This window comes from Anomaloglossus baeobatrachus, chromosome 3 (assembly GCF_048569485.1).
Source record: "Anomaloglossus baeobatrachus isolate aAnoBae1 chromosome 3, aAnoBae1.hap1, whole genome shotgun sequence".
Lineage (NCBI taxonomy): Eukaryota > Metazoa > Chordata > Amphibia > Anura > Aromobatidae > Anomaloglossus > Anomaloglossus baeobatrachus.
This window is the reverse complement of record NC_134355.1, coordinates 439,908,720-439,921,074: the sequence shown is the minus strand read 5'-3', so window position 1 is coordinate 439,921,074 and position 12,355 is coordinate 439,908,720. Positions and strand designations below refer to the sequence as shown.

The 12,355-nt window shown below is 40.8% G+C and overlaps 1 protein-coding gene across 1 annotated transcript in view; it reads left to right on the top strand.

The window, feature by feature from the left end:
- The window catches only part of LOC142297264 (uncharacterized), a 280,648-nt gene that overhangs the window by 21,720 nt on the left and 246,573 nt on the right, over positions 1–12,355 (top strand). The window contains exons 12-14 of the mRNA XM_075341519.1: positions 1,115–1,279; positions 1,507–1,680; positions 6,170–6,303. Coding sequence (XP_075197634.1) covers positions 1,115–1,279; positions 1,507–1,680; positions 6,170–6,303 — 473 coding nt within the window. The remainder of the gene's footprint in view (positions 1–1,114; positions 1,280–1,506; positions 1,681–6,169; positions 6,304–12,355) is intronic.

The following is a 12,355-nucleotide window of genomic DNA, read 5'->3' as shown; positions in this document are numbered from 1 at the left end:
TGATACTGCATTTGTAATGGAAAAATGAATACAAAAACATATTACAGGATAGAAACTTTGACAGCAAATGGTCAGAGGAGCACTAATTCACATGGGTGGAAAATAGGGATTTAGCATTAGTGGAGGAAGAAGTAAAAATCACACTGAGGACCTAAATAGGGCCCACATCCACTCTGCCAAAAAAGAGGGGGTCATGGGCACACTAGGGACCAGAAATATCATGATGCTCTTTTGACGCAAAAAAAAATCTAACTAAACAAGAATCGAACTAAAAATCGCTCCTTCACTGATGGCTGTCTTTGGTAACAAGATTTACCACTATTCGTGTACATATGTGAATTACATGCTTTTATTACCATACTAATATAAATAGGAATCAATATAGACCTTTTTCAAAGGTTAGACTAAAAACAATATTGTATTCAGTAATAACCGGAATGTGTACGTAGTGCTCTGCAAATTACATCGTTCTATAGTACATGCTTCCAACATTTATAATTCACATCTCTATTCATGTGTTTACAATTTATCACAAAGTGTGCTTTTTTTACTTGCTATGTTAGCTTAAGCTTCTTAGCTTTATCATTAGTCGTACCCAGTAGTGCATTAGCTCTAGTCTGACTCCACCCCTTCTGTGATTAGCAGCTTCTGTTTATTGAAATGTACACTCAAAGCGTTTTGTACAAGGGGGCAACTGTATGGGCTCTGGTACATGCTAAATCTAAAATGTTTCACTGTGTCAGAACTGCTAAATCCAGTAATCTAGTGATACATCTTTGGAATTAGAGCCTTTTTGCCTATATCATGCTGCTGAGGTAGCAACAACTAGCTGACAGATTCCCATTACATTGTGTACCTGCTATCCCCTGTACATAATTCTCACCAAGTTATCATTTAGCAAAAATATTATTTTTAATCCGTGGTCTCTCTTATTGAACTGTTTAACATTTGGTCTGGGCCAGCCAAAGTAACTGGCATAATGCGGCTTGCAACCCCCATCCTCATGTAATGTGTTAGAGTGTAAGAGACAAGACCATGGCTACTGTCCTATGCCATGTTACAGTATGCCTGACTATTTATATGAATTTATTTTCTGTTGTTTTTATTCCAATAGTTCACAGATAATGGCGTTATCATTTTCAGGCGAAATTTCTATGACCCAGTTTATAACCTGAAATACTCTTATAATTTCTATGACTACGATTATTTTACTCCTCCTATGATTGCCGTTTTCTGGGCAGATGCAGATTTCTCCAGAATGGGAGAACTTTATTATCAGGTGAGATAAATCTTTACAACTCCAATCTAAATATACCAAATTTGAATAGATATTTTGCTTTCTTACAATGAAATACGTTTCCTCAGTGTCCTAACGAATGTACTGGAATTAAGTTGTTCTCTCAATGAAAGGCAGCTAAAATCTAAGGCTATGAAAATTATTAGGTTGTTACTAGCTGTTCAATTTTTCTGAATTTAAATCTAAATCTTCCTTTCTCCATTTCGCAGACTTATGACTTTCAGGCTTCACCAAATCAAAACCCAGATTTCAAAGCCAAACTTGAATCTGAAGTAAAGTCTTATTTTCCTTCACTTCCTGTGAATTTTAAAGCTCTCTGGGCCATTAAGATAACTTGGCATCAGGTCCCACCATATCCGGGGTATTTCTTTAATTCCTTTCAGGTAAGATGAATAGAAACTGAATCACTTGGTTGTATCTTGAAATGTTTCCTCCTTTATAAAACTTTTACAACAACCCCAGTTTTACAGAAAGACAAGTTAGACCAGTAATTTTTCCCATCATCTGTATTAAAGGGGTTTTCCAAGGAAAGTGTTTATATTATTAGAGTGAGGGTCCGAAATCATTGTTCCTTTTTATCACATGACATTGATGACACAGACGGAAGAGGGCCCCTGTGCTAGAACAGTATTTGGGCACTTTTCAGTCAAACAGCTCATCATCATGCACAATTCCATCTGCTTTGGGCCCCCTAACCTCTTGGGCCCCTGTGTGGCTGCACAGGTTGCACCAACGATATGTTTGTCCCTGATTGATGAGGAATATCTTCGCTATTGTTAGATCCTGTTGTTACTATAAGTTATCAGACCTGATTTCCAGCTAAAAATTTAAGCATATAGTACCATTGCGCAATGGCTGCCACGTATTAACCTCTTCATGACACATAACGTAGTTGGTACATCATGGATCGAGTGAGGTTAATCCCCGCCACCTACCGTGGGCAGTCCGTGGCGATCCGCGGACATGTCAGCTGATTTCAACAACTGACATGTGTGCCTGCCAGGTGCAAGTGGAATCGCGCTCCACCCACACCTATTAATCCCTTACATCTCGCTGTCAAAATCTGACAGCGAGATGTAACACCGCGCCCCCATAAGCAGAACTTACCCAGCACCATTGGAAGTCATGTGACATGATAACATGACTTCCGGTGGTTGCCATGGTAGCGCAGGGTCATGTGATGACTCCTGTAGCTATCATGAGTCGCTTTCTCTCACTGCCGGCAGACTGCCATGTGTGAGAGTAAAGCAGCTTTTCTTCAAATCTCAGCTGTGTAGCTGTGATGTGGAGAAATGGAAGAGCTATTAGACAGCTGATCGTTATAGTCCCCTAAGGGGGCTAGTAAAATAAAAAAAGTAAAAAATGTTTTTAAAAATAAAAAAAATAAAAGTTCAAATCAACCCACATTAGGCCCATTGAAAATTAAAGGGTTAAAAAATAAATAATATACACATATTTGGTATCACCGCGTTCAGAAATGTCCAATCTATCAAAATATAAAATCATTTAATCTGATTGTTAAACGGCGTAGCACCAAAAAATTCCAAATGCCAAAATTACATTTTTTTGGTAGCCGCAAATTTTGTGCAAAATGGAACAACAGATAATCAAAACGTAGCATCTCCGTAAAAATGATATAGTTAAAAATGTCGGCTCAAGATGCAAAAAATAAGCTATCACTGAGCCATAGATCCTGAAAAATGAGAACGCTACGGGTTTCAGAAAATGGTGCAAAAAGTGCGCCACTTTTTTTGGACAAACTTGTGAATTTTTTTTAACCCCTTAGATAAAAGTAAGCCTATACATGTTTGGTGCCTACAAACTCACACCGACCTGAGACATCACACCAACACATCGGTTTTATCATATAGTGAACATGGTGAATAAAATATCCCCAAAAATATTGTATGTTCGCACTTTTTTTTTTGCAATTTTCCGCACTTACATTTTTTTTTGCTGTTTTCCAGTACACTATATGGTAAAACTTATGATTTCATTGAAAAGTACAACTCATCCCGCAAAAAATAAGCCCTTAGATGGCAAGATTGATGGAAAAATATAAAAGTTATAGCTCTTGGAAGAAGGGGAGCAAAAAAAAAAAACACGGAAAAATGGAAAATCGCCTGGGGGTGAAGGGGTTAAAGGCAGAAGTGACTATGACAAAAAATTACTTTTAAGGACAAAACAAATTGTGACTGTCATGATCTCTTTTACTCTCTTATACTTCAGATATACAATGGTGCTTGAAAATTTGTGAAACCTTCCAAATGTTCCATTTTTCTGCATACATTTTACCTTAAACGTCGTCATAATTTCACACAAGTCCAAAGGTATATACTGCAAAGAAAATAAAAAATATAAGCCAATCAGGTTGCCTACTCACAGCTGATTGTCACCCATTGATTAAAAACACCAGACTCTAATCTCACTTTCAATTTATCTGCTAATACCTTTGCCACTTGCAGACTTGGGGTATTGGACTCGTGTGACAATCTGATCTCGTTTCAGGTCAAAATGATGTTATGTTATTGATGATCTTCACATAGGTCCAATCATCAATAACTGATCAGTTAGGGTCAAATATCCAGCACCCCCACTGATCAGCTGTAATTAGGTGATGACCATTCTGTCAGACTGTTTATTGGCTGCTGCCAGCTACTGCAGATCAGGTGCTATTCATTTTAATAGGAGCTTATCTGCAGGACCCAAGTGGCTGCAGGACAGTGTGTTGTAGTCTTGGTGTTTTTCTCCATACACCGGGGTTTAAGGGGAAAACTATTCTCCTTTCGGAGACCTGACAAACCAATCTGGCTGCCAATGAGGAGTCTTAGGCTATGTGCCCACGCTGCGGATTTACCGCGGATTTTGCCGCGGATTTGCCGCGGATTTACCGCGGATTTGCCGAAAATCTGCAGCAGCGGCACTTCCAAGCCATTTCAATGGCATTTTGGAAATGCTGTGTCAATGCTGCGGATTTTTCCGCTGCGGATTTGCCGCGGATTTTGATGCGGAAAAATCTGCAGCATGTCAATTGTTTGTTGTGGATTTTGGTGCGGATTTGGGTATAGAATGGGAAAAAAAAAAAAAATCCGCATCAAAATCCGCGGCAAATCCGCGGTAAATCCGCAGCAAATCCGCGGGTGCGGATTTGCCGCGAAAGTCGCGGATTTTCAGGCAGAAAAGTCCGCAGGTACATTCTACCGTGGACACATAGCCTTATAGCTGCAATGCTCCTCCAGGAAATATTCAAATTGTTTCTTCAGGGAGGACGGAGACGAACTCTAGTGGCACCTATTGGAAGTAGCAATCCTAAAAGTCAAATTTGGCCCTTTAATGAGCCTCTTCATAAGACTTAGGATTTATGACAGATCAGAGCCTCAATTTGCAGGCATGGTGTTTCGGGGTGATTGCCCTTCGTCAGTGCAAAGTATGAGATATGATCTGCCAGTGTGAGAAGCTATAGTGGGGTCTAAGGGGAAAACTTTTCTCCTTGCCGAGACCTGACAAAGGCTTGTTAAAGGGCCACTTTCGACTTTTAGGATTGCTACTTCTAATAGGTGAGACTAGAGTTCATCTCCTTCCTCCCTGAAAAGACAACTCTCCATACACTGTTTACATATGGTTTTTTTTTGTTTTTGGTCTCAAGAACCTGATCTGTATGGTTGTCGGATATCAGACCCTCACTGATTTGTTGTGGATGTGTTAACTTTAATGTGTTATCACAATACAACTATTATTAAAAAGAATTACTGGTCTATGCTCACAGTTTCATTATCCACACAACTGCCAGCAATCCTACCTTGATTGATAATGCTGAAGTTTCCTTTGTCATTCACAAAGGCTTCTATTCTCTACAGTGCAGACGTAAGGGGTACTTCACACACAGCGAGATCGCTACTGAGATCGCTGCTGAGTCACGTTTTTTGTGACCTCATTAGCGATCTCGCTGCGTGTGACACTGAGCAGCGATCTGGCCCCTGCTGTGAGATCGCTGCTCGTTACACACAGCCCTGGTTCGTTTTTATATTGTTGCACTCCCGCTGATAAGCACACATCGCTGTGTGTGACAGCGAGAGAGCAACAATCCTGAATGTGAAGGGAGCAGGAGCCGGCGTCTGACAGCCTGCGGTAAGCTGTAACCAAGGTAAACATCGGGTAACCAAGGTGGTTACCCGATATTTACCTTCGTTACCAGCCTCCGCAGCTCTCACGCTGCCAGTGCCAGCTCCTGCTCCCTGCACATGCTAAGTTAAGCGGTGTGAGCTGGTAACTAAGGTAAACATCGGGTAACCATACCCGATGTTTACCTTAGTTACCAGTGTCCGCAGCTTCCAGACGCCGGCTCCGTGCAAGCGCAGCGTCGCTTGCACATCGCTGCTGGCTGGGGGCTGGTCACTGGTCACTGGTGAGATCTGCCTGTTTGACAGCTCACCAGCGACCATGTAGCGATGCAGCAGCGATCCTGATTAGGTCAGATCGCTGGTCGGATCGCTGCTACATCGCTAAAGTGTGAAGGTACCCTAAGAGTAGAACAGACTGCAGATGATTTAGAAGACAGTCACATCAATCAAGGCTGCAGGGCCAGTAGCAGTGGGGACAGAGAAGGCACTGAGCATAGTCCGTAGACACCCCATCAGACTAAACCATGATGATTATCATATGGCGTGGGAGGCGTATTAAAGTATTCACTGAGATATGCGGATGAGCTGGGCACTTATAAAAAAGTTTCAAGAGTTCTGTTGAAGATGACTTGAAGGTGGTGAATTTAGTTGGTATGTGGAAAACCTGGTGGCAGGTTTCTATTATTTGTGTAGGTTATTGAAAATCCTATGTACACGACTGATTGTTCTAACTGTATTGTTTATATTATAGACAAACACCTACCAAGCCGTGTTAGTCACAGACGGCATCTTCTCTTTCTGCTTGATGAGATATGCAGATGGAGGAATGAACTGGAGTTATTACTCACTTCCCAATTATTACTTACCGAAAATGGGCTACTTCAGGTATATTGCTTGCACACTACAGCCATGTGATACTTGGCAGGGAGAGCTTTGCTTCCAATAGTTTATATAATGCTAATGTGCACTGCTTATCTGCTTGGAATCATTTAAATGTTCATTTAAGAAGAGATTATTAATTAATAAAGAGTCCATGTGGAATCCATAAATGTATAGCTGCAATTTAAAATGATAATACAGGTAACCAGGAAAAATAACTAAGCAATTTATAGAGGTTAAATTCTTAGTATGAGATGTCTATTATATCAACCTAATGTCACATCTAGTGGCATGCAAAGGTTTGGGCACCCCTGATCAAAATGACTGTTATTGTGGACAGTTAAGGAAGTTGAAGATGAAATTATATCTAAAATGCATAAAGTTAAAGATGACGCATTTCCTTTGTATGTTAAGCAAAACATTTTTTTTTTCATATTTTACATTAACAAAAAAAGGATAATGGGCAGATGCAAATGTTTGGACACTTTGCATGATTAGTACTTAGTATTTAGTATCACCTACTTTGGCAAGTGTCATAGTTTGTAAATGCTTTTTGCAGCCATCCAAGTATCTTTCAATTCTTGTTGAAGGGATTTTCATGCATTCTTCCTTGGAAAAGTCTTCCAGTTCTGTGAGGTTCCTGGGTCATTTTGCATGGACTACTCTTTTGAGGTCTAGCCACAGATTTACAATGATGTTCAGATCAGGTGACTGGGAGGGCCATTGAAAAACCTTTAGCTTGCACCTTTTAAGGTAGTCTATTGTGGACTTTGACCTGTGTTTGGTGATATTATCCATTTGTAGAAGCCATCCTCTTTTCAACTTCAGCTTTTACAGATGGCGTTATGTTTGAATTAAGAATTTGTTGAAATTTCATTGAATCCATTCTTCCCTCTACTTGTGAAATGTTCCTAGTGCCATTGGCTGCAATACAATCCCAAAGCACCATTGATCCATCTCCATGCTTAATGGTTGGCGAGGTGTTGTTTCCTGAAATTCTGTGACCTTTATTCTGTGCACATACTTTTTATCATTATGGCCAAAGAGTTCTATTTTAACCTCATTGGTCCACAGGACTTGTTTCTAAAATGCATTAGGGTAGTTTTAATGTTCTTTTGCATACTTCGGATGCTGGAGAGGTATTGTTCTGAAGACTGTTACATAAAGGTAATATTTATACAGGTGTCTCTGAACAGTAGAACAATGTACCACAACTCCAGAGCCTGCTAAATATTCCAGAAGGTCTTTTAAAATCAAGCGGGGTTTTAAATTGCGTCTCCAGTAATCGTACAAGCAACTTTCACAAAAATGTTGCTTAGTCTTCCAGACCTTACCTTGACCTCCATTGTTTCTGTTAACTGCCATGTCTTAATTATATTTTGAACTGAGGAAAGAGCAACTTGAAAATGCTTTGCTATTTTCTTATAGCCTTCTCCTACTTCCACCATTTTCATTTTCAGAGTGCTAGGCAGCTGCTTAAAAAAACCCATGGTTGATGTTTTTTTGGCACAAGGTTTTTTGCACAGGGTTAGAAAAGGCTGGGTTTTATAAAGCTGTGAAATTTGCATCACTTGGCATTTCCTAACAAATATTGTCAATAATGCATAGCCCCAACAAGCTAATTAAGGTATGAAAGTCAAAGTTATCTGAGCATAGAAATCACCAACAGTGTCCAAACTTGTGCATCAGCCCATTTTCCTTTTTCTAATTTTTAAAATTTAAAAGATTGCCAAAAATATATAGTAAATGTGTCATATTTAACTTTATGCCTTTTAGAGATGTTTTTATCTTGAACTTGCTTAAAGGGAATTTGTCAGGTGCAATATGCACCCAGAACCACAAGCAGTTCTAGGTGCATATTGCTAATCCCTGCCTACCAGTCCCAGCCTATAGTAGCATAGATAAAGGGATCTTTCGAAAAAAAGTATTTCTAAAGATCCCATATGTAATGCTAATGAGGCCAGTGACTAGTTGCAAAGGTGTGACTTCCCCTGGCTAGATGACCCTCTTAGCATGTTAATACATCTCTGTGGGTGTGCTAACTAGAGTTGAGCGCGGTTCGTGGTTCGTGGTTCTCCAGTTCGCGGCTCGAGTGATTTTTGGGCTGTTCGAGATCGAACTAGAACTCGAGCTTTTTGCTAAAAGCTCGATAGTTCTAGATACGTTCGAGAACGGTTCTAGCAGCAAAAAGCAGGGCTTTTTACAGCTACAGTGAGCAGGAGCCATCGCTGGCAGCCTGCCACAAGCTGGTAACCAAGATAAACATCGGGTATCCAAGCAAAGCGCTTTGGTTAGTAACCCGATGTTTATCTTAGTTACGTGCAGGAAGCCCACACTTTCCCGCTCAGCTCGCTCCACCCCCTCCTGCCCGCGGCATGTACACATACATACACATACACAAACACACACACACACACACATCCACCCCCCCCCCCCCCCGCCCGCCCGCCCGCCCGCCCGCTCGCTCGCTCGCTCGCTCGCTCGCTCGCTCGGCTTACCTGCGGTGATGAAGTCCCGCCATCCCGACCTCAGCGCTGTCACTGTCCTCCATGGCCGCCGCTTGTCACATCACCTCTCGCTTCCGACCCGAGACTGACACTGGCGGTGACGTCACGGACCTCTCGCGATACTTGATGTGAAGGCGCCGGTCATTGACCTCAGTGACAGGGGCTGTCAGTGTGCTGGAGATCAGCGCAGGTAATGTACCTCGCTGACAGCAGCACTTCTCATGCCCTGCAGTGACCTGGGCTGACCCATTGATGTTAGCTCAGGTCACTGCACTGCTCTCCCAGCCAATGGGGAACATCCTGCTCTTCATTGACTGGGACAGTGTGCATCGTCATGGCAACCCCTTGGATTACACCAGACCTGGATTTGTTTTTCAATCTAATAAATTGGTTAAAGAGGGAATGTTTTGGGGAGTGTTTTTTCAAATAAAAATGTGTTTGTCGTGTATTTTTTTTTATTACTGACTGGGTTGGTGATGTCGGGTATCTGATAGACGCCTGACCTCACCAACCCCAGGGCTTGATGCCAGGTGACATTACACATCTGGTATTAACCCCAAATATTACCCCGTTTGCCACCGCACCAGGGCGCGGGATGAGCTGGGGCGAAGCACCAGGATTGGCGCATCTAATGGATGCGCCACTTCTGGGGCGGCTGCGGCCTGCTATTTTTAGGCTGGGGAGATTCCAATAACCATGGACCTCCCTAGTCTGAGAATATCAGGCCCCAGCTGTCTGCTTTACCTTGGCTGGTGATCCAATTTTGGGGGACCCCTACGTGGTTTTTTTTTTTAATTATTTATTTAATTTAAAATAACAGCGTGGGGTGCCCTCAGTTTTGGATTACCAGCCAAGGTGAGGTTGCCAGCTGTGGTCTGCAGGCTGCAGCCGTCTGCTTTACCCTAGCTGGCTACAAAACTAGGGGGAACCCTATGTCATTTTTTTTTTCATTTTTTTGGCTAAATACAAAGCTAAGCACCCCTTAGTGCCACATGAAAGGTACCAAAGGGTGTTCCACTTTTTCTCCATTTTTTTCTCCACTTTCTCTCCACTTTTTCTCCACTTTTTCTCCATTTTTTTCTCCACTTATTCTCCACTTTTTCTCCTCTTATTCTCCACTTTTTCTCCACTTTTTCTCCACTTTTTCTCCTCTTATTCTCCACTTTTTCTCCACTTTTTCTCCACTTTTTCTCCATTTTTTTCTCCACTTTCTCCACTTTTTCTCCACTTTTTTCTCCACTTTTTCTCCTCTTATGCTCCACTTTTTCTCCTCTTAATCTCCACTTTTTCTCCACTTTTTCTCCACTTTTTCTCCACTTTTTTCTCCACTTTTTCTCCTCTTATGCTCCACTTTTTCTCCACTTTTTCTCCACTTTTTCTCCACTTTTTCTCCACTTTTTCTCCACTTTTTCTCCACTTTTTCTCCTCTTAATCTCCACTTTTTCTCCTCTTATGCTCCACTTTTTCTCCACTTTTTCTCCACTTTTTCTCCACGTTTTCTCCACTTTTTTCTCCACTTTTTCTCCTCTTATGCTCCACTTTTTCTCCACTTTTTCTCCACTTTTTCTCCACTTTTTCTCCACGTTTTCTCCACGTTTTCTCCACTTTTTTCTCCACTTTTTCTCCTCTTATGCTCCACTTTTTCTCCACTTTTTCTCCACTTTTTCTCCACTTTTTCTCCACGTTTTCTCCACGTTTTCTCCACTTTTTTCTCCACTTTTTCTCCTCTTATGCTCCACTTTTTCTCCACTTTTTCTCCACTTTTTCTCCTCTTAATCTCCACTTTTTCTCCACTTTTTCTCCACTTTTTCTCCACTTTTTCTCCACTTTTTCTCCACTTTTTCTCCACTTTTTCTCCTCTTAATCTCCACTTTTTCTCCTCTTATGCTCCACTTTTTCTCCACGTTTTCTCCACTTTTTTCTCCACTTTTTCTCCTCTTATGCTCCACTTTTTCTCCACTTTTTCTCCACTTTTTCTCCACTTTTTCTCCACTTTTTCCTCCACGTTTTCTCCACGTTTTCTCCACTTTTTTCTCCACTTTTTCTCCTCTTATGCTCCACTTTTTCTCCACTTTTTCTCCACTTTTTCTCCTCTTAATCTCCACTTTTTCTCCACTTTTTCTCCATTTTTTCTCCACTTTTACTCCACTTTTTCTCCACTTTTTTCTCCACTTTTTCTCCTCTTATGCTCCACTTTTTCTCCACTTTTTCTCCACTTTTTTCTCCACTTTTTCTCCTCTTATGCTCCACTTTTTCTCCACTTTTTCTCCACTTTTTCTCCACTTTTTCTCCTCTTATGCTCCACTTTTTCTCCACTTTTTCTCCACTTTTTCTCCTCTTAATCTCCACTTTTTCTCCACTTTTTCTCCACTTTTTCTCCACTTTTTCTCCACTTTTTCTCCACTTTTTTCTCCACTTTTTCTCCACTTTTTCTCCTCTTATGCTCCACTTTTTCTCCACTTTTTCTCCACTTTTTCTCCACTTTTTCTCCTCTTATGCTCCACTTTTTCTCCACTTTTTCTCCACTTTTTCTCCATTTTTTTCTCCACTTATTCTCCACTTTTTCTCCTCTTATTCTCCACTTTTTCTCCACTTTTTCTCCACTTTTTCTCCTCTTATTCTCCACTTTTTCTCCACTTTTTCTCCACTTTTTCTCCATTTTTTTCTCCACTTTCTCCACTTTTTCTCCACTTTTTTCTCCACTTTTTCTCCTCTTATGCTCCACTTTTTCTCCTCTTAATCTCCACTTTTTCTCCACTTTTTCTCCACTTTTTTCTCCACTTTTTCTCCTCTTATGCTCCACTTTTTCTCCACTTTTTCTCCACTTATGCTCCACTTTTTCTCCACTTTTTCTCCACTTTTTTCTCCACTTTTTCTCCTCTTAATCTCCACTTTTTCTCCACTTTTTCTCCACTTTTTCTCCACTTTTTCTCCACTTTTTCTCCACTTTTTTCTCCACTTTTTCTCCACTTTTTCTCCTCTTATGTTCCACTTATTCTCCACTTTTTCTCCACTTTTTCTCTACTTTTTCTATGGTCGGTCTACCCATTAGCTCTGCCATGCATAGTGTAGCTCTACACCTACTGCACATGTTACTTTATGATTGACATCTCTTTCGTACCAGAGCTGTCTAAGTCTACTCTGACCCCATATTTGTCATTACTATATTGTCCTTGTACTGTATTATGACATTTGTATCATGTGTTTCATTTCTTGCTGTGTTGCAATTTTTTTGCTGCATCCCAATTGTACCTCTACATTGTTCGAGTTTATGTTATTGTTCTCTCACTCTTATGTGATACTGATTATTGTCATTTTTCATGATTACATGCAGATAAGTCCAATCTGACGAAGGCTCAGGCCGAAACGTCATTTGTAACTTGTTTTGGACAAAAACATATATGCTTATGAAAAAAAAATTTTCTTAATACGGACCAATAAAGAGTGATTTTGCATTACTATCCGTTGTGACTTACTGACTTAGTCTGGGAGATATAGAGTGCCGAGGTTACTCACTAATTTTATCTATTATTACCTCTGAGCACCTATAT